This window comes from Raphanus sativus, chromosome 3 (genome assembly GCF_000801105.2).
Source record: "Raphanus sativus cultivar WK10039 chromosome 3, ASM80110v3, whole genome shotgun sequence".
NCBI classification, from domain to species: domain Eukaryota; kingdom Viridiplantae; phylum Streptophyta; class Magnoliopsida; order Brassicales; family Brassicaceae; genus Raphanus; species Raphanus sativus.
The window spans coordinates 17104315-17125631 of record NC_079513.1 but is presented as its reverse complement, the minus strand read 5'-3'; the positions used below and the strand labels follow the sequence as shown (position 1 = coordinate 17125631).

At 36.4% G+C, this 21317-nt stretch overlaps 2 protein-coding genes across 2 annotated transcripts; one reads left to right on the top strand and one right to left on the bottom strand.

Moving 5' to 3' along the window:
• Positions 1 to 5057: 5057 nt before the first annotated feature.
• On the bottom strand, positions 5058 to 5816 carry LOC108845344 (AT-hook motif nuclear-localized protein 10). Its single transcript, XM_018618566.2, has 3 exons — positions 5682 to 5816; positions 5346 to 5507; positions 5058 to 5270 (listed from the first exon to the last, which is right to left on the bottom strand). Exons 1-3 carry the CDS (start codon positions 5793 to 5795, stop codon positions 5058 to 5060), a joined length of 489 nt encoding a protein of 162 aa, XP_018474068.2. The 5' UTR covers positions 5796 to 5816.
• A 12748-nt stretch (positions 5817 to 18564) lies between these two features.
• Positions 18565 to 20924, top strand: LOC108847682 (leucine-rich repeat receptor-like protein kinase PXC1). Its single transcript, XM_018621001.2, has 2 exons — positions 18565 to 19925; positions 20007 to 20924. Exons 1-2 carry the CDS (start codon positions 18602 to 18604, stop codon positions 20702 to 20704), a joined length of 2022 nt encoding a protein of 673 aa, XP_018476503.1. The 5' UTR covers positions 18565 to 18601; the 3' UTR covers positions 20705 to 20924.
• Positions 20925 to 21317: the final 393 nt, after the last annotated feature.

Sequence of the window (21317 nt, the reverse complement as noted above, 5' to 3'; positions counted from 1 at the left end):
GGTTCTGCAAAACATCATCTCGGAGACGCAATCCGCCTTTGTACCAGGAAGAGCAATATCAGACAATGTTTTCATTACGCACGAGATATTACATACGCTCAAATCGGAGGCGCAAATACACTGTTCCATGGCGGTAAAGACGGACATGAATAAGGCGTATGACAGACTCGAATGGCATTTCATCGAAACAGTACTAAGACGTTTCGGATTTGCCCAAAGCTTGGTCCAATTGATAATGCAATGTGTGCGGTCGGTTTCTCTTCTCCTTTCTGGTCAATGATTCAGTACATGGCAGTGTCCTCCCATCGAGAGGAATCCGACAGGGCGATCCGCTATCACCATACATCTTAATTCTTTGTGGAGAGGTACTGTCGGGACTATGTCGGCAAGCACAAAGGAGTGGACATATGTTAGGTCTCAGAGTGGCCACACCAGCACCCCGACTTAATCATCTCCTGTTCGCAGATGATACGATGTTCTTCTTGGACACAGATGAGAGGAGCTGCTCCACTCTAATGAACATCTTCCGGCAATATAGAGAAGCGTCGGGACAGTTGATTAACGCTTCCAAATCCTCAATCTCTTTTTCCGCCAAGAACCCGCAGGTAATACGGCAACGTGTTAAACTACACCTCGGGATAGAGCAGGAAGGGGGAGTAGGGAAATATCTAGGACTCACAGAACACTTCGGTCGACGCAAGAAGGATTTTTTTACGAGCATTGTGTGCCGCATTCGACAAAAGGCTATCAGTTGGGCCTCTCGACACCTCTCAAGCGCCGGAAAACTTGTCATGATGCAATCGGTACTTACACCAATTCCATCCTATGCCATGACCTGTTTTGAGTTACCAGTAAGTTTGTGCAACCGGATACAATCGGTCCTTACAAGATTTTGGTGGGACGAGTCACCGGAAAAAAGGAAAATGTGTTGGGTTTCGTGGGATAAAATCACAGCACCAAAAGCGGCTGGAGGACTTGGTGTACGAGACGTCCAAGGCTACAATGTAGCCTTACTTGCAAAACAAGCATGGAGGATCGTCTCCAAACCGGACTGCCTGCTTTCAAAAATCCTCCGAGCGAAGTACTGCAATAAGACTCATTTTCTTCAAGTAGAAGCCCCAAAAGCTGCCTCCCACGGCTGGAAGGGAATCTTGAAAGGACGGGATCTTCTCCTAACCAATCTGAGCAAAGTCATAGGAGATGGAGAGAGCACAAAGATTTGGAAAGACCCTTGGCTGAGTTCGTCGTCTCCAATGAGACCAATGGGACCGGTTGGTGAAGAACACCAAGACTTAGTAGTGGCAGACCTTCTTTGTAGGGGAAGCTCAGAGTGGAATGTGGCTAGAATCGAGAGCTTACTGCCACAATATCTCCCTAACATCCTCTGTATTAAGCCAAGTATCATGGGAGCTCCGGATAGCTTTGTTTGGCTAGCTTCAAAGACTGGTGTCTATACAGCAAAGTCGGGTTACTATGTTGCTACCACAAGGGAAAGAACAGAACCGATAGCTAATCAAGACCTTTATAAAGCGATCTGTAAATGTAAAGTGTCGCCAAAGATCAAGTTATTCCTCTGGAAAATTGTGCAGGGAGCCCTTGCGATAGGAGATAATCTAGCAACACGGGGTCTCCTCTCCAATGTCTTGTGTAAACATTGTGGTGAATTCGAAACTACTGATCACATTTTTATCCACTGCAACTTCTCTAGACAGATCTGGAACGCGTATACCTGGAGCCTGGACTTTAATCAACCCGACTGTGCCACCTTCAGTGAAGCTTTCCTCCTATCGACAAGACAGACAAGCCCTCCACCGACGGGTGTGACAGGAAATCTCTTCTCTTGGATATGCTGGGGTATTTGGACCGCGCGCAACTACTAAATCTTCGAAAACAGAGCTTCACTACTTGTTGATATTCTCTCAAGATCACTGCGAAACGCACGTGAGTGGACATAGGCTCAAGTCCCCCAAGCCACTCCCCGACCTAATGGCATTCAAACACCGACCGCGTCCTCAACTATAGCAGGTATTACTTGTTATTCTGATGCGGCTTGGCAGGTATCAACGAACATAACAGGGTGTGGGTGGCTATTTACAGATGAGCATGACGACAGGCTACTACAGGGAACGGCAACGTTCACCAATACAGCCTCTCCACTGGTGGCCGAGGCACTAGCCATTAGATCTGCACTACTTCACGCCCTTGATGCGGTCTTCCCAAGAATCTGTGTAAAATCAGATTGTCAAGCACTTGTTGCTGCCATCACCTCGAAGTACCACCCGAAGGATCTCTACGGAATCTCCCGGGACATCGAGCAACTATCTTATTCCTTTGATCGTATTGTTTTCGCTTTCATTCCTAGAAACCTTAATGTTTTGGCTGATTCGCTTGCGAAATCAGTCTTGTACTTTGTTTCTGCTTCAGCCAGCTAAACTTTTAGGTTGGACTGCTTTCTTCGTTATAATATATGGTGTTCAAAAAAAAAAGAGGTATTGGTTGTGTTCGTGTCATGGACTGTAAAATGCTTAAACGGTTAAACCAAACAGATTTTAACGTATGAATCATTGATGAAGAAAGCAAGGTAGTTGTAAGTTGTAACACATTCGCGGATAAACCTAATAGTAATTGATTTTTTAAATTGGTTTTCACCCGATTTGTCTTATTTGGAGTTTACCAACTTTGGAACCTTGCACGAGTTTGGTAACCAAAGGAGCTTATACATCATCTATCTACAAGGTCTTGAGAGGATACTAATGTGAAGTAATGACCATTGGATCAGTTGGATCCAATCTTACCCAATCATACACCAATACGTATCAAAAATAGACCCGAGAGCATTCAAATCCACTCCCAAGTATAACTGTATAAGGTTACAATTTGTAGAAGCTAAGGAATGCTTCTAGAAGGATTAAACTATGTAGTATAACACTATAAAAAAATAAAAAAAGAAATAAAAATAAAAACTTGTAGTCTTTTTTTTTATGTTTAAGAAAAAAATATTGGAATATATAGAATAAGATACCGGTTTCTATGGTTAAATACGGTTAAGACTCTTGTATATATATAAATCTGTTACAGTATTCATATATATACAAGAGTCTTAACGGTATCTAACCATGTAAACCGGTATCTTATTCAATATACTCCAATATCAACCATGGCTATCTCTACAAGCTGTCCACATACAAAGCCCTACAAGTTTTCGTTTTGGCTGAGCACAATTAACCTTAACGGCTAGATTCCCCTAAGGAGTCAGCTGTGTGATATTTTCTTCTTAATTCGTTTGGTTTATTTCCTTTTGAGTCATTAGAAAATTGTAATAGTCCCAAGGGTCGAGCCTTTAACTAAAACCCTTTCATCTTTGTCTTAACACCTTCCAACTTGATTAAAACAAAACCGAGATTTTTTTTCTCTCTTTGAAGCTTGTGCTTTGTTTTTGCTTGTCTAATTTTGTTTGTGGTTTCATATCAGAAAACAAGTGTGGATCATAGTCTACTTTTGGATTCACATGGGCTTAATATTTGATGTTGTCAAAGAGAAATCCACAATCCTTTGTGACGGTCCTCATTCCACCTTGAAGTTTGTCAACTTTCACATCCTTGTGATCATTTATAGTATATGTCCCCAGATTATGTTTATCAAACCCTTATCATTTATATTTATTGTGTGTGTGCGTGTTCATATTTAAGCACCGCTTGATACTCTTTCGTTATTGGGCGGGCCTATTAAGAAGAGTGCATGGACAGTGGATTAAAGACATTAGAGAACAGTGATAAATCTATGTTCTTCAAGACCTGTCCAAAGTGTTTCAGTTAAAGTATTCTCTGCTTCAAACACTCTCTCTATTGATGATGAACCATACAAAGCTATTCTTAATCCTGTAAATCTCTATAAAAATGTTTATTAGTTTAGTTTTTCCTCTTAACTTAACTGATCTGATGTGCATGCCGGACAATACATGTGTGTTCCAATGAGTTGCCATCCTACAGATAAATATGTTGATTTTTTTTGTATGTGATCGTTTTTTACTTGACCTTTCATCTCTTAACTTTAGCCTTGATCTTTGTTATGGTTGGTTTTGGAATCAAACAGACGCTCCAAATGGGATTTCAATCAGCCGCCTTCTACTCGGACTGCCAAACGCTCACCAGAGCAATCAACTGCAAAAACCAGATCATAGAGATCTTTGGTGTTCTTCACGACATCGATCACTTCTCTTCTCGTTTTTTTTCTATCTCCTTCCAGTTTGTCTCCCGTTCTCAGAACGGAGAAACTGATGCTTTAGCCAAGCGGGTCCTTAAGGCCCACGTTTCTTCTTTTCCTTCTTTGTAAGCTGGGCCAGGCCCAAGACTCTTTTCTTCCTGCTCTATTTAAATTAACCGTTGCCCAAAAAAAAAAAAACTTTAGCCTTGATCTTTGTTATGGTTGGTTTTGTTTTGATTTTATCAGATCGAGAAGGAGAGTCCTGTTCTTACTTAGATGATCTCGCAAATTCATCGGTTGTTCAAGCTGGTATATAAAATAGCATCTTTTGGTCACCCCATCACTGTTCTTCTCATACGGACTGGCTTCTACCGCACAGTGATAAAGGAATATAATCTTCTTCTTTTTTTGCTAAATTTTTATTTTATTTTATTTTATTTTTAATGCAAGGAATATTATCTTTCATATGATCATCTGTTAGTGTAGTTCTATAAAAAATAACTCTGACTTTAGGTTGCTACGTATTGAACATATTTCTAACAATAATGTTGAATCCATTATGAGGTTCTTTAAATAATTAAACCCTCTCAGATGTTTTATTTAAGTTTAAGCAAGGTTGATGATATTATGAGACTAAAATATTTTTTAAATGAAATGAGTTTTATTATCTCCATTGGATTATAAAGAAACCAATGTACCAAATGTTTGATGAATGTTCAAAAGAAAAGATAACACTGAAAATATGACTCGAACCAAATTTTTCTTGTTGGATGCATCTTAATACATCAATGGAGTCTTACATTCTCCCAAGAAGCATCAACCATCCACTTTTTAAGGATTTTATTAACTTAGATTCAGATGAGATTACGGGTTATATCCAGAATATTGCATGTACCACTTGCCGTTGAAAAGTGAGAAGAATCTCTCATTTCTGGTTGATGGACTTGTCCTGCGGATGAGGAACCACCTGCGTTTGGTACTGTCGGTGTTACAAGCACAGATGTGGACGTATCTTTCTTCCTCAGAGACGGGTTTGCGATCAACGGCCAGAAACTTCCAATCACAACCTATAAAAATGAACCATAATATAAGAATTTATAATGTTTTAACATTACAAAGAAGATGTTTTATTTTGTTCTTACCTGAACCTGACTTGCAGCAGTGAGTCGACCGACTAAATTACCACCAAAGACACAACCATCAACTCCACCGATTGTAATACGCCATCCTCCTGTATCATTTCTCGCTCCTCCACTTTCAGTTATCTCAATTGTGTTGGTCAGCGAGATTATCTCATAACGATCCTGCACCAAATTTTTATCATCATCCTATATATCCTATCTAGCTCGGTGGCTAACGAGAATCTTTACATTTTGAAAACCATATATTCTCATGTTCAAACAACTTACAATCTATACATCAATTGAGTTTCAAGAATCCAAAATCGGACTACAAGACAGAGGTCATTATATAATTACCTTGAACGTCAGGACTCTTCTGTTAGAGCCGAGCGATCGAATCATGAGATTAAAAACCGCACCGGTTGCTGACAAAACGCAGATCTCACGAGAACCATTCTGCGTGAAGGACATAATCTTCTCGATGATATCCTGTAAAATGACCATAAAATACAAATATAACCATCGCATCTTCAATACGTAATATTCATGTGCTACAAAGACATACAGTGAAACCTCTATAAATTAATAATGTTGGGACTACACCAAAACTATATTTTTTTATTAATTTATAGAAATTATTAATTTATTGAGATATTAATTGAACCAAAAACTCAATTTGGAACTATGAAATTATATTAATTTATAGAGATATTAATCTATCGATTATTAATTTAAAGAAGTTATACTGTATTATATCAGCTTATTATTCATTGTTAAACTTATTCATTCGATAAACCACAGCCTAGTCAAAAGTGGTTATTCAATATTTTGTAGTTATTATTTATCTTAAATGTCTCGATTCAACAATTTTACATTAAAATTATTTAATAATATATATTAACTATGTTATAATCTATTTATTGTACTAGTCAATTTTGAAAGTTATTGAATTTATTTAACTAAACTATATTTTTAATCTTGAAATTTTTATACCATATTTTCATAGATTTTCATAAAACAACAAAACTATAATTCTACAACATCACACTTAATTAAAAGAGGTGTGTTATACGTACCTCTCGGGGATTAATCATGAGCAGATGTGCCTTGAAGTCCCCTCCTCCGAGTCTACTAGTCGGATCAGCTTCAAATCCAAAACACGTTCATAGTTTACACATATATATATATATATATATCTGAACTCTCTTGTTTGAAAACAAAATACTTTTCTTCCATTTTCTTTATAGGAGATCAAATATGTAATTATGATTCATGTAGTGTTTTCTAATTATTTCCCTATATATAGTTTGCACACAATATATTGGCAATGAGCAATTTTCCTAAGACCTAACACAAGATAAATATTTTCCCAATGATTTCCACTGATTGAAAACGTAACCATATTTATATTCATATTCATATGCATATTCTTATTCATATCCTCAATCATATTCATATCCATATCCACATTCATATACATCTCCATATACATATCCATATCCATATTCATATTCATATTCGTATTCACAATCCCATGTCCTTTCCAACATCAAACTAAGGGATCTCAAAGTTTTACCTCTTCCCATACCCAACGACCTCATCGTCGAGGATCCCACCTGTGTTCTAGACGATATGAACGAGTTCCCTTTGGGATCGTACAACAAGGACCTCTGCACCAACGTATCGTCCCCTTTGGTCTCCTCGCCCACCATAGCCCGTACCCTGACGGGAGAGGGAGAGTCAGAACTTGAGTCAGACATTGAGACAGAACTGGGGCTCTTGTTGAGATCCATAGTATATATAGATTATTAAAAGTGAGAGTTTGAGATTTTCTTTTAAACTCCCTTATATGACCATGAAAGAATGGGAAGATATCTTTATAGTTTGGACAAATTGTTTTTTCTTTGTTAAAGTTTTTTCTTATACATTTTACAAATGAAATGTTGAACTTATGTCTATATCCGTCATTATATGTGTGTGCATGCATCTAATATGAAATCGGTAATATTAGGAATGATATAAAGTAAGTTTTCTGACTTTTTTAGATAAGTTCATAAGATCTTATTTCTATATATATATATATTAATATTTATTATTTGAAAATTTAATATTTGATTTTTCTGTAAGGTAAAAATGAAATGGAAATGAGAACTATTGATAAAACTTTATAGGTATTACTTAACAGTGTTACAAAAAGGTATTACGTAATATAAAGTTATATATTAAATTTTAATCATTGCATATTTCAACCAAAAAAAAATAAAGAAACATATTGTTCCAGTAATTTTAAATTCTACCGATTGAAAAACTTTCTTTGGGTAATACCTTTTTTGAGGTCTTCAGTTCAAGCAGGTCCGAAATCACCTTGCTGGGAAACTTATGGTCGTATTATGTGATTATAAGGGAGTTCCAAAGCACAAAACTCTTATGCTTTTATATTCGTTTCCCACCCAAAGATCAACTTTTTTTTGTTGATAAGTAACCAAAGATCGGACTTATTTACTGGCCTTCTTTCTCTAATGGACCAAGTATGAACCGTAGGAGTTAGTAACTCCATTTTACTCGTAGAATTCAATCATTGCATATTTCAACCAAAAAACAAGCTTTGTTTGGCAAGCTTGCATCTATGAAATATGGAGAGAATGTAATGAGAGAGATTAAATGTACCGCGACTTCCATGGTTTTCTTTGATCTAATCTTATGTCAGTCAAATTCAGTGACGGACCCAGCAAAAAAATTGACTGGGTTCAAGTTGACATTGGGAGAGGTTGATCCCAAGATCTGTGGGATAAGAGAGGGAACTTTAAACCAACTCTGCCACGAGATATTAATGTTTTCATATCAAAAACTTTTATTTATCTTATTTTGTGGTGCAATTTAACCCATTGCCCTCTGAATGGTCTGCCCCTGGTCATACTCTGCTGTCAAAATAGCCCCAAACTCATGGATTATCAAATTTTGGGAAAATTTGCCAAATACCCAAATTTGGAGTGATGTCATTGATATGGACATAATAATGTGGCCGATAAAACATAAGGTCAAGAATCCCTACAAACTATTGCACATGATTCATGAAGAAAGGAGAAACCATCCACGTATATGTTTACTGACCATATATATTCACTGAATGTTCTATCTCATATCGTCGAAATGGTATAAGATTATAACCCCATTTATAACCCCTAAATACTAAATATGCCCCAACCCCAACCCCTATATATTAAACCATAAATACTAATTATTAAACTCAAATGCAAATATAAATTATAATATATTCCACATAAAGAAGGAGGAGCCATCTACATCACACGTAGATTGACCACATAAATATGCATCGAGTGTTTTATTCCATATCACAAAAATAGTATAGAATGATAGATCCATCCACAACCTCTAAATACTAAATATTACCAAACTCAACCACTAAATACTAAACTCTAAATTCTAAAAACTAAACCCAAACTCAAATATAAACTATAATATAATTTATAATATTTTAAATATAATGTATGCTTTTCACTAAAATCACATTACATTCTACACTCGTCAAATATAATATAACAAATAAATATTACATTGCAACATTTAAAAAATGAGAGAGACTATATGTGGCGAGGTAGAGAACGAGAGGACTGTGTGTTTATCAACTCTATCCAAATGTGTTTAAATAGTTTGTATAAGATATTTTAGTGTATGTTTATAAGTTATCTCCATACATAAGACATTAGATAATATCGAGATTACAATATTCAGAAATAGAATGATCTGCCAAATAGAACATGGTTCAAACTGCTACTTTATTTATAAACTCCATCCGCAACCCCTAAAAACAAATCTCAAGCCCAACCACGAAATATTAAATCCTAAACACTAATCACTAAACCCAAATCCCAATATAAGTCAAATCTAATGATGACCTCAACCTTATTCCATCATCTAAATACTAACCCTTAAACCCAAATATAAATTTTCAATTCAAATATCAAAATCTTAGAATAATACATAATATTATGTAATATTAAATTATAATATAATAGACTTATACTTGTAAACTAGAAATTAGTAAGAATGAATTTGCCAAGTAATCAAATTTGTCCAACATTCGAAAAAATAAAATTTATATTACAATCAATCACACAAAATGGCAGACAAGAGATATTAAATTTGAAAATATGACATATTGTTCCATTTTAAGAAATATTATAGAAATATGTCTCAAATATTATGGTATATTTACATAAATAGCTACACTAAAAAATATATACTATACTATAACTTGCTTTCATGGAATATATCATAGACGGCGAGTCATCTTCATCAATTCTTTTTTTTTCAAACATGCTAATACACATTCACTTGGTCCACTATCAATATTCTTCACCAACATATAAAGATTCTTTTCATCTCCTATCTTTTTTCCGATACGGCGACGCATTAACCGGCATGTTGCTTTATTGTTCACTACCGGATCTGCGGATCAACGCTGATGCGATAATCCCAATCATTTGCAAAACTCAGAAATGAAAATAGAGTTTGAAGGTAAAAGTATGATTGTGAGAATCAATGAGTTAAAAAAAGAAGGAAAATAAAGTAGTTCCAGAAATAGCTGAAGCCTGAAGTGTATGAGAATTGGAAATGGCTGATCCAACTCGCCGCCGCTCTTGTTACTTCAACGCCTCCTCCCTTGCTTTCGGAATTAGCAAAGAGTTATCTCCGCAATGATTCCAGTTGCACATGGTCTTCTCTATCGAAACTGTACACCAAGATTGAAGACGGTGAAAAAGTGGTGAGAAAATCTGGAAATGAAAGGTTGTCACTTTTCTATGCCACAATTACTTTTGTTACATAATAATTATTTTTTTCTGCAGGTTTTATCGGTTGTTTTAAAAGATAATATGACAATATTATATAAAATACATCAGATACAATGAAGAAGGGAGCTTCAGATGCGTTTGTGCAGCCTCTTCTTTTAATTTGTGACAAACGTAAAGCTCTTTCCTTTATTTTCTTTGTTTATGAATAAATCTCTATGAGCTATTAGTCTTTCAATAAAGCTCTCCAAAGCTTGAATCTTTCTTGTTTCAAGATTGCTTACAGTAGGGATATGATGTGAATATTTATATAAATAAATCAATCAGTTACCTAAAAGTGTTGGGGTTGAAAGAAGCTCATGAGCTCAAACCTTCTTTGAAAGAAGCTCAAGACCCTCTTTGCTTCACACCTCCCTTCCAACAATCTATCTATAATAAAACCTGAAACTAAAATTATGACTGATGACATATAGTATTAGAGTTGAATTACAAAAAGTTATAATTCGATGCAACTCGCATTAAAAATTATGTGGTATAAACTGTAGATTTTTGTAGTAAATTTTCTGTAATAATATGAGTTACTATTTTAAAAATAATAATTGACTGATAATGGATTTGATGTATTAGTTTCAGTGTGTATTGTTTTTAAAATATATATAAATGTGAATAATAATAAATTTTATTATAAATTAAATGAAATAAATTAAAAATTAAAACATATGAAATTATAAATCAAGGAAACATACCTAAACATGTATACATAATAATAATAATAGAAGTATTTGTAATATTACATATAATTTTTGTTTGTAACTTTTTGGCTACCAAACAAGATTAACTAATAGGATCATAGAAGTGCTAGGAATCAACTGACATTTGTCGTGCATATGGATGCAGAGTTACCCGTTTGGTTTATAGAATCGTTTTGAATCTGTAAAAGTCGATGACAAAAAAAAAAGAAATAAGTTTGTTTAAGCAATATAAATGATAATAAGAAAGTTTATGAAATTATTTAACTAACTTGTAAATAACTATATGATTTTTATAAAAATATACCCCTATATATTAATTGAGAAGTCACTCTAATGACTTCTGCTTGCATGTCGCTCATATGTGAAATTTTAAGAAATTGTTATAATTTGATTGGTTGGTGACTTTTATAAAATATTTATTACAATCAAATCTAAAAAATAAAAGGAAACACTAGAACCACTTAATACAAGTTACCAAAAAAATACAAGTAATATTACAAATAATAATTTATGGTAACTAATTGCATAACTCTGGAAAAATATATTATGTTTCGTCAAATTTTTATTTTTATAAATTATTTACTTATAATTATTTAAAATATTTTAATATATATTTTATAGAAATAAATATAATGGTTGTATATTCTTATATAAAAACTTAGATTTCTATATAAGGCATTATTAGAAATTTTATGTTTTTAAAAACCCACACAAGATTAATAAATCATTTATGAAATTTTGAAATTATTTAAAACATTTTTAATTCTGGCCTACGAAATCATTTTATTAGAGTTTCTAAATCATTTATCACACCTTTATCAAATCTATTCACATAAATCTTGAGCACATCTTGTTTAGATGCAAAATGGTAAATGCTCGGTATAAATGTATATTTATAATGATTTATAAATCATATAGAATTATTGTACACTTATATCTTATCTATTAAAATAGAAGTAATCTAAGTGGCTTATGGTTATTATGCTTAAAAATAAGTCATTTAAATCATATAAAATTATAACACAGTGTTTATTTATATATCAACATATAAATGATTTAAGTACTTTTTGTTACATATACGTTCATGGGTGAAATCTTACAATTTCAATAACTGATATTTTAAATTTTAAATTTTTTTTTTCAGTGCTAAAATAAAAATTAGTTTTACAATCAATTATCTGCAAACTTTTGATTTACATATTGTTTAATACCTAATTCAGAAATTTTTATTCTGCCAGATCTTTTGAAAGAAACACATAAAAAATTATTTTTTTTGTTAAATCTAAAATAAGTTAAAAACAATCAAACAAATGAAAAAAAAAAATCATCAACGAAGATGACCGAGCTATAGAAGCCTCTAACCATCTTCTTGGAACAACACAAAATACATTTTTATGGCTAAATTTTTTTCATTTTTTGACATGTTAAAATAAATTAAAAGACAATTTACAACCAATTACTTAAACCGATCTAAATCATACTTGCATTTAAGAAAAATGTTTTAGTGACTTATATTTATGTTGTTGAACTATCTTAAATTTCATATATCTTTTAAAGATAGATACTAAAACTTTCGATTATCAAACTATTAAATTCTAAAATTTTAATGTTTCTAATTATTACTCAACAACTATAACATTATAACATTATAAACATAACATGTATTTTTCTTACAATATTATAATCCGAGAAATGGCGGGCAAGCACCTTAGTATCGTATAAATTAACAAAAAAAAAGACAAAAAGTGGGCATACATGGTCATGTATTAAAAACAATAAAAATCTTAAAAATTAGAAAGTAACCATGGACGAAGACAAAACAATGCTAACTCAACTTCTAATACATGAGCTTTTCTTTGAAGTTGATATTTCATTTGAGTTATTAGTTTTACAAAGGGAGTAACTCAAAATTGTAAATCAACTATAACTCAAGCACAAACTCAAAAACTTAAAACAAATTCATGATTGGAAACATTTTGAGTTAAACTTATAACAAAAAAAATAATCAAAAAGGAATTCATGTCACCAACCAAAGCCTAAACCTGATAAATACGGAAAAGAAAAAAAAAAAAAACAGAATCGACTCGAAGGCCAAACCTAGAAAAACAAAAGTTATTCTAATTCCACACCAGCGTCTCTGGCCACCTCGCGTGTAAAAGGGGCTACGTTCTGCCATTATCCAAAGTTTTCTCTCCTACTCTACTCATGAATTCCCTCAAATCAGATTCAAATCCACCAGCGAAGAAAGCCTCGATATGGTTCTTCCACCCAGTGGGACTCCTCCGTAAGCATTCGGACCAGTCGATTTCCATGGCCACTGCTTCTAATGCTTGGTCGAAGCCTCTCTCCATCACCCAACCTTCTTCAGTTACAGTTCTCATGCAGATCTCGAAGGAACTGATTGCCGATTTGTCCAGAGAAACTCTGTGTCCTTCACTTTCGGCAGCCAACTGTGCTCTTGTACGCCTGTGGAGACTGCCCAAGTTTCTCATGTTACTGTTGTTACTGATGAAAAGGAACTCCACCATCTACTGTAATTTCCATCTCTCCTACTGAAGAAACCTGCGAACAATTACATGTTGCAGAACCTGTTGACTCCTCAACACAATATATATATATATGCACCACCAACTCCCTTAAGGGATTGGTTTCAAAAAAAAAAAAACTCCCTTAAGGGATATGTTTGTTGGGGAAATGTTGTGGTTGATAATTCTAATTCCTCTCCGTCTGCTGTACCATTTTTTCATGACAGCTTATTTACAGTATTGGATAGTTCTGATGCAAACAAACTATTGGGTGTCCCACCAACCATGGAACATGTCATCTCAAATTCTCCATTACCATTCACTTCTGCTTCTCATGATACTTCCACTAAACATCTTCGAGACCCGTTTATAATGTTGAATCAACACTAAAGTCACGAGGCGGTAGGCCATTAAAGCCATCCCAAAGACTTAAAGATATGGAATGGTTTACTGTTACAGGAAAAGAAAAAAAAGCATCAAGGTAAAGGTCGCTAGGCTCACAACAAAACCTTGTTAAATGTCGCCTTCATTCTATATGTTGCTTCTTTGTCTCTTTTGACTTCTCAAGTTCTTGCCTACTGGTTTAATAATTTTTTGTAAAATAACATTCTCTTTTACAAACCAACAAAATGGGCTAACGCCCAATAATGAAGCTTAACCGTTTATCGGCAATCTTGAAATTCATCAGGTTCGTATAGGTACAAATGATTTATGAGCCCAAATAATTATATAGGAAAGCTTATTCCATCGATGACTAGGCGCATTCGGATTACCGCGTCGGTTTTTTCGAATTTCGGATACTTCAGAACTAGAAAAAATAGTACCAATCGAATAATTTAAAATTCCGATTCGGATATGGTTCGGTATCTATCAGATCCGGTTACGTCTGAAATAACCGTAAAAAAATTGATTCTGGTTTAGCTGTATTTATCTGAACAGATCCAAAATTTGTTCTTTTTACCTAATTTATTCGATTAACCGAATCAATTACAAAAGAGTAAGACATATAAATAGTAGAACTTTGAAACTAAATAAAATTAGATCTGAACTAACTGACAGAAAATAAAAACAGTATTGAACAAACTTAAACCTAGTTATGTTAAATGAGTCGATGAGCTAAGAATCAAGTATTTTCGGATAGGTGTTCGGATCTCGGGTAATACCCGATCTGATTCGGTACCCGAAACATAAATGAAAACATACCTAATCGGGTATTTCATCGTATCCGGATCTGACCTAAAATCTGATTTTTCGGATCAGTACCAGTTCGGATCTTCGGATCTGGGAAATATGCCGAGGCCTATCGATGATTTAGAGTTGACTTTGGACCAAAAAAAGAAAGTTGATCATTGTTATTCATCTATATATTTTCTTCTTTCTTCTTTCGTCAAATTGACAAATTCAAGTTTTTTTTGTTTTGACAAAATATTTTGAAAGTTAGAGTATCTTCTATATTTCTACTAGTACACATTAACTATGTATTCTCAAGATTTTTTTTTTTTTGGTGAACATGTTAAATGTATTCTCAAGATTTACATACTGATTAAAATTCATGTAATAATTCAAAAACGGGTATCAATCGAGTATTACTAGTATTCTTTTATAACCAAGAAGTTGTGTATTCATAACCTTGTACGTTCTTTTAGAACGAGATTCAGATAATTTATATAAACTCTATTTTGGATAAAGGCCTCTCCTCGCATGAATACGTGACCTCCAAACTTTTTACATTTTTTGTAACTAGAAGCTTAACTTAACTACTAACACCAACTAAACATTGGTTACATCATCAATAATTTGAGATCTCACATCTTAATTTTTGGATCTATGATGATATGTAATGTAATCCCATTTTTATAGGCAGATCTATAGTTTCGTTATGTTAATAAGAGAGGAGATGCAAACTTTAGTAAATTTCTGTGAGAACTTTTTAAAATAGGTGAAAATCACAACGCCAATCACGCGTTCCTTTTCTCCTTTTTATAAATTAGTTAACATCTCAAGAAGTGTCGGGTTGGTAAAAATAAAAGGGAAAGGTTATGTAATTGGGGGAAAAGTTAAGGTGCAAGGCTGACTCTGTCCCTTTGTTTTCCAAACATCACCAACTGTCTCGTCGTACCAATCATACCTTCACCATGTTGTTTGTTAATTTTTTGTCGGTACACTAGTTAGGGCATCTCCAACCCCACTCTATTTTTCACTCTAAAATAGAGTTTAGAGTTAAAAATGCTCTAATGGTACTCTATTTCTCACTCTATAATAGAGTTACAAATAGTTTACTCCAAATATAGAGTAAGTTGTTTTTTCTTTATTCATCACTCTATTTTCTACTCTAAAATAGAATACCATTGGAGCAAACTCTATCTCTATTATAGAGTCACTCTATTTTAGAGTAAAAAATAGAGTGAACCCTTGGAGATGCTCTTAATACTCCATCTATGTTTAAAATTGTAAATAAGTTTTAGATAAAATCACTAATATTAATAAAGTCAATTCTACTATGATGTTAAAATAAACACAAAACTATTTGCGATATGTCAGAATTCTTGGTATTAAGGATGTTAAAAACTTATAAAATATGTTGATACTATCTGTGTAAAAATTGTGGCCTAAACTGAAGCTCTAACAGAGTTTTGATTGCTGGTGCTGAAAATGACAATGATAATTTTTTTGACTAAGAGCTACCAACCTTCAAGATTACATAAGTAATATTTTTTTCCATTTTTCAAATTATTGGATTGATGAAAAAGCCTTGCGATTTGACTACAACACTAAATTTCATTACTAGTCCGTTTAGCAAACAAGTTGGTATTACAAAATTTTTTTTATTACAAACTTATACAAGCATTCAACCTAATATTTAAACCTGCAAAGAAATTAAAAACTATCTTAACACTACGCGGCATTGTGTAATGATTTTGACCGCTACTGTCCGTAAACGCTACACAAACGATCAAACTGTACATTCATAAGTCAGGACTCGGGAGTCTTGGGTTCGTGTCTTGAAGTGTCGTTGGAAGATTGAGTTTGTGCTATATGAATGTTTAAGAGATTCTAGTGCTTTTAGCGTTTTTTTTAGTCTTTTTATCTGTGTTTTTCGATGTTGTTTAGTTCTTTATTGAATTACTCCACTATGTGATTTTCTATATTTTTATCAAAATTTAAATTGGTAATAAATTTTAAAACTTTACCAAAAAATAAACCATTATGTCCACGTGAATTATGCATTTTTTCTCGAAGCATTATGTCCAAAATTGTGGAAACATAAACTTAGAATATCATCTGAACCTGAATTTGGACTATTAAACTTGAAACGAACGAAGGTGATGAAAGAACGCTCTCAGGCACTATTACCGAGGAGCCGTCAATCTTCATCTTTTTCGACGCCGGTGAGGCCTCCGGCCGCCGGCGTCGGGTCATCTGTTCCATCCAGTATTCGTCACCTTCTTCTGCTTGTTCCTCACCGTGTGCTGCTCTGTTCCGGGTTCGGAGTTTTCGATTCAGTATTTGGACCACCAATCCCACGATCTTTTGGGGGTCTCCTCATTTCGCCTTCATGCCTGCCAGCTTCAACCACGTTCGAATATCTAGATCTATGTCTCGTCGACATGGTGGGACTCCACCGTGCTTCAGGGCTTCAGTTACGATAGCACGCTTCTTGGTAAAGGCGAGCTTCTCCCGGACCAATCTAACCAGATCCAGCTCGACAACCACATGTTTCAACGGTCCTCTTCTCTGGGATTCCGAGGAGACGCGACGTACCACTCTTCCACTCTGTCTTGCTGAAGGATCCGTCTACTCCGGAGATCCTGCCTCACCACGCTCGGAAACGCACCGTCTTCCCTTTGACGGCGGCAGATCCATATCCGGTGCGTGTCTCCTCTCACTCCCGTCATACCCACTCAAGTCTAGGGTTGGGCTGAGAGTGTTTCTTAGTTGGGCCAGGACTACAAAGCCTACAATTGTTAGTAGCCCACAAACCAGCCATCCAAATCTGAAAACTACGGTACTGTTTTTGTTTACAAATGTGGTATTGGTATTGGCTTTGTTGATAAGGATTTCTGGTGGATTCATCGGGGCCTTTAATTTGCATATAATGGCATATCATCTTATGAAGAAGATTTTATCTGTGGACTCATCGAGACGGGATTTATTCCGCTCTTACCTTCTTCTTGTGAAAGAAGATGTTTCTTCGGCCTCGTTGCCGAGCATCGGTTTCAGCTTTACCACCGGTTTGTTATCTTGCGTAGCGGTCTGTACGGGACCAGAAGATGCAACCGAGATTACCATGTGTTGTCTCGCAGGTGAGGGTTGGCCTTCAACGTCACATTATGTGACTAGGTTTCAGCTGCTCGATTTTATCGGGAATGCTATATCGACGCATCCAAGCCTTGTCTTGAATTCGCTGTCATCTTCTTTTGAAGACCTATCTTTCTTACTATGGTTTGTTATTGTAGTTTATGTTTTTAATCTAAGAGGATGGATAATTCTCTCTTGTGTTTGTATGGAAGAAAGTTAGATGAATGAAATTTGTGTTCAAAAAAAAAAAAACTTGAAACGAAGCATATAAAAGAGACTCAGCATCTAAATATTGAAACGAATTGCACCAATAACGTCATTTTTCTGACAAAGAGAAGAGACACAAAGAAATGCATTATTTACTGTAGATAACTTTTTCATACTTTAGGTAAACTTTTTGGGCGTTGTAGGGTTATGTTCACCCATACAAAGTCACACCTAGGAGTGGAGAACAGCAATCATTCACACAACCACCGTTCCTACTTTCACCTTTTTGCATTTCTTCTCACTAATGATTTACCATCATATTATTATTTATTTACATATATCAAAGTAGATCCAAAACTGATTAAAGAAAATTACAGTTGATATTATTAGATAAAACTTTATTGTAACATATGTTATTTACTTATATATTTATATGCCATTTTAACATAAACCATACATTATCCTATTTTATTTATCTTCCTCACTTCCTAATCAATGTTATGTACATAACTTTGTTTTTTTCTTTATTCAGTTTTTGTTTTATACAATAAAATTAAAAATGAAAAGAAAAAGCAAAATGTAAGATTCCATACTTTTGTCGTTTTTATCAATTGCATTTATTTATCTGTTTCAAAATATCATCTCTCTCGTCACACTCACTCTTCTCTTCCCGCCAATACGCCATGGCTACTAAACCTCTCTTCCTCCTCCTCCTCCTTCACCTCTCCGTCTCCTCCGCTCTAAACGACACAAACTCCCTCACACTCTTCCGCATCCAGACCGACACGCACGGCAACCTCGCCTCAAACTGGACCGGCTCCGACGCTTGCTCCTCCTCATGGCGCGGCGTTTACTGCTCACCCTACTCTCGCCGCGTCACCGGACTCTCACTCCCTTCCCTCTCCTTACGAGGACCCTTGACCTCCCTCTCCTCCTTAGACCAGCTCCGCCTCCTCGACCTCCACGACAACAGACTAAACGGCACCGTTTCGCCCCTCACGAACTGCACAAACCTCAGGCTCGTTTACCTCGCCGGTAACGATCTCTCCGGCGAGATCCCGAAAGAGATCTCTCTCCTCAAGAGAATGATCCGTCTTGATCTATCAGACAACAACATACGAGGAGTCATCCCCAGAGAGATTCTCGGGTTGACCCGGATACTAACGATCAGGCTCCAGAACAACGAGTTAACGGGTCGGATCCCGGATTTTTCTCAGGTGGGCTCGCTTCTCGAACTTAACGTCTCTTACAATGAGCTCCACGGGAAAGTCACCGACGGTGTTGTCAAGAAGTTCGGAGAATTGAGCTTCTCCGGCAACGAGGGTTTATGCGGGTCGGATCCTTTACCGGGTTGCTCTATCACGAACGACCCGGAGTCTTCCGACACGGATCAGATCGTTCCGTCGAATCCAACGTCTCTTCCTCATTCTCCGGTCACCGCCGTGTATCGGACGATCCGTCACCGTCGAGGGTTGAGCTCCGGAGCCATCGCCGCCGTCATCGGCGGCGGCGTAGCGGTTATCGTCTTAGCCTCCTTCGGGTTAGCGTTCTGCTGCGGGAGGAGGTCTAGCGGCGGAGAAAAATCCGCGAGCGTGGAGAGTGGCTTCGCCGGAAGAGAAGGGAAGAGGCGGAGCAGCTACGGCGGCGGCGGCGGGGAAGAGAGCGACGCGACGTCGGCGACGGACAGGAGCCGGCTGGTGTTCTTCGAGAGGAGGAAGCAGTTCGAGCTGGAGGATCTGCTGAAAGCGTCGGCGGAGATGCTCGGGAAAGGAAGCTTAGGGACGGTTTACAAGGCGGTGCTCGACGACGGGACGACGACGGTGGCGGTGAAGCGTCTGAAAGACGCGAACCCGTGTCCGAGGAAGGAGTTCGAGCAGTACATGGAGATCATCGGGAGGCTTAAGCATCAGAACGTGGTGAAACTCAGAGCTTACTATTACGCTAAAGAAGAGAAGCTTCTTGTTTATGAGTACCTCCCTAACGGAAGCTTACACTCGCTTCTACATGGTTATGTCTCTTTCTAAACTTTAGATTAAGTGTTCTGTTATGTCTTATTAGTGAATTATAATTTTAATTTTTCTTTAATAGGGAATCGAGGTCCTGGGAGGATACCATTGGATTGGACGACGAGGATTAGTCTAATGTTAGGAGCAGCGAGAGGTTTGGCCAAGATTCATGACGAGTATAGCATCTCCAAGATTCCTCACGGAAACATCAAGTCCTCCAACGTTCTACTAGACAGAAACGGCGTCGCATTGATCGCTGATTTCGGATTATCCCTCCTCCTAAACCCGGTGCACGCTATAGCTCGTCTAGGAGGCTACCGTGCACCGGAACAGTCGGAGATCAAACGTCTTTCACAGAAGGCGGACGTGTACAGCTTTGGTGTCCTTCTCCTTGAGGTTTTGACTGGAAAAGCTCCCTCAGTGTACCCGTCTCCTTCTAGGCCAAGATCAGCGGCTTCGGTGGCGGTGGAGGAAGAGGAGGAAGCGGTTGTTGACTTGCCGAAATGGGTGAGGTCCGTGGTGAAGGAGGAATGGACGGCTGAGGTTTTTGATCCGGAGCTTCTGAGGTACAAGAACATAGAGGAGGAGATGGTGGCGATGCTGCATATTGGTCTTGCATGCGTCGTTCCGCAGCCGGAGAAACGGCCAACGATGGCTGAGGTTGTTAAGATGGTTGAGGAGATTAGAGTTGAGCAATCGCCGGTGGGAGAGGATTTCGATGAGTCAAGGAACTCGTTGTCTCCGTCTTTGGCCACCACCGAAGACTTCGGCCATGTTTGAATTGTCTAGACGCTTTGTTAATTAAATATATCTATTGCTGGATTGTGCCCACTTCAAGTTTCTTGCTTAGATCTCCAGTTTGCAACTTTGTCGAAGTTTTTAGCCATGTAACATGTTATTGTCACCTTCTCATGATTTGTCATTTTGTAACGTGTTGTGTATTGAAGTATTGTGTTAATAAAAACCCATTCTCGGTTAATGCGAGGAAGGTGCCCGTTAATTGCTCTTTCGGTTAACCGTGTGTTGTTAGTGTCGATCAACTATTATTAGAATATAGGTCGCTCCTTTCAGTCGCCTGCCCTGAATGCACACCACGACAAGGGGTTTGCAGATCTAGCCTCGCCTAGTCACTTCAAGAAAACATCAGAACTAAATTAATCGGAAATAACCATTTCCGATTAATTCCCGACAGATATGGTTGTCGGGTTTTGATATCCAAGATGTTTGGACTTCTGCCGTGGCAAGTAAAACTGTTTAAAACCAAGCTTAAGCCATGCAAAAATGCAATGGGGCCTAGCACTTGTTTAGCCAATATTATAAACTAGCATGGATTCATTTTATAAGATTTTTATATTATAGATTGCTATTAAGTCCCACATCGAAACTTGAGAAA

Excerpts from the sequence above, each read along its gene's own strand:
- LOC108845344 (XM_018618566.2), bottom strand. The coding sequence starts at position 5,795 with ATGTCCTTCACGCAGAATGGTTCTCGTGAGATCTGCGTTTTGTCAGCA. Across the intron at positions 5,508-5,681 it reads GAAGAGTCCTGACGTTCAAG|GATCGTTATGAGATAATCTC; the intron begins GTAATTATATAA and ends AATTTGGTGCAG. Across the intron at positions 5,271-5,345 it reads CTGCTGCAAGTCAGGTTCAG|GTTGTGATTGGAAGTTTCTG; the intron begins GTAAGAACAAAA and ends TCATTTTTATAG.
- LOC108847682 (XM_018621001.2), top strand. The coding sequence starts at position 18,602 with ATGGCTACTAAACCTCTCTTCCTCCTCCTCCTCCTTCACCTCTCCGTC. Across the intron at positions 19,926-20,006 it reads CTTACACTCGCTTCTACATG|GGAATCGAGGTCCTGGGAGG; the intron begins GTTATGTCTCTT and ends TTTCTTTAATAG.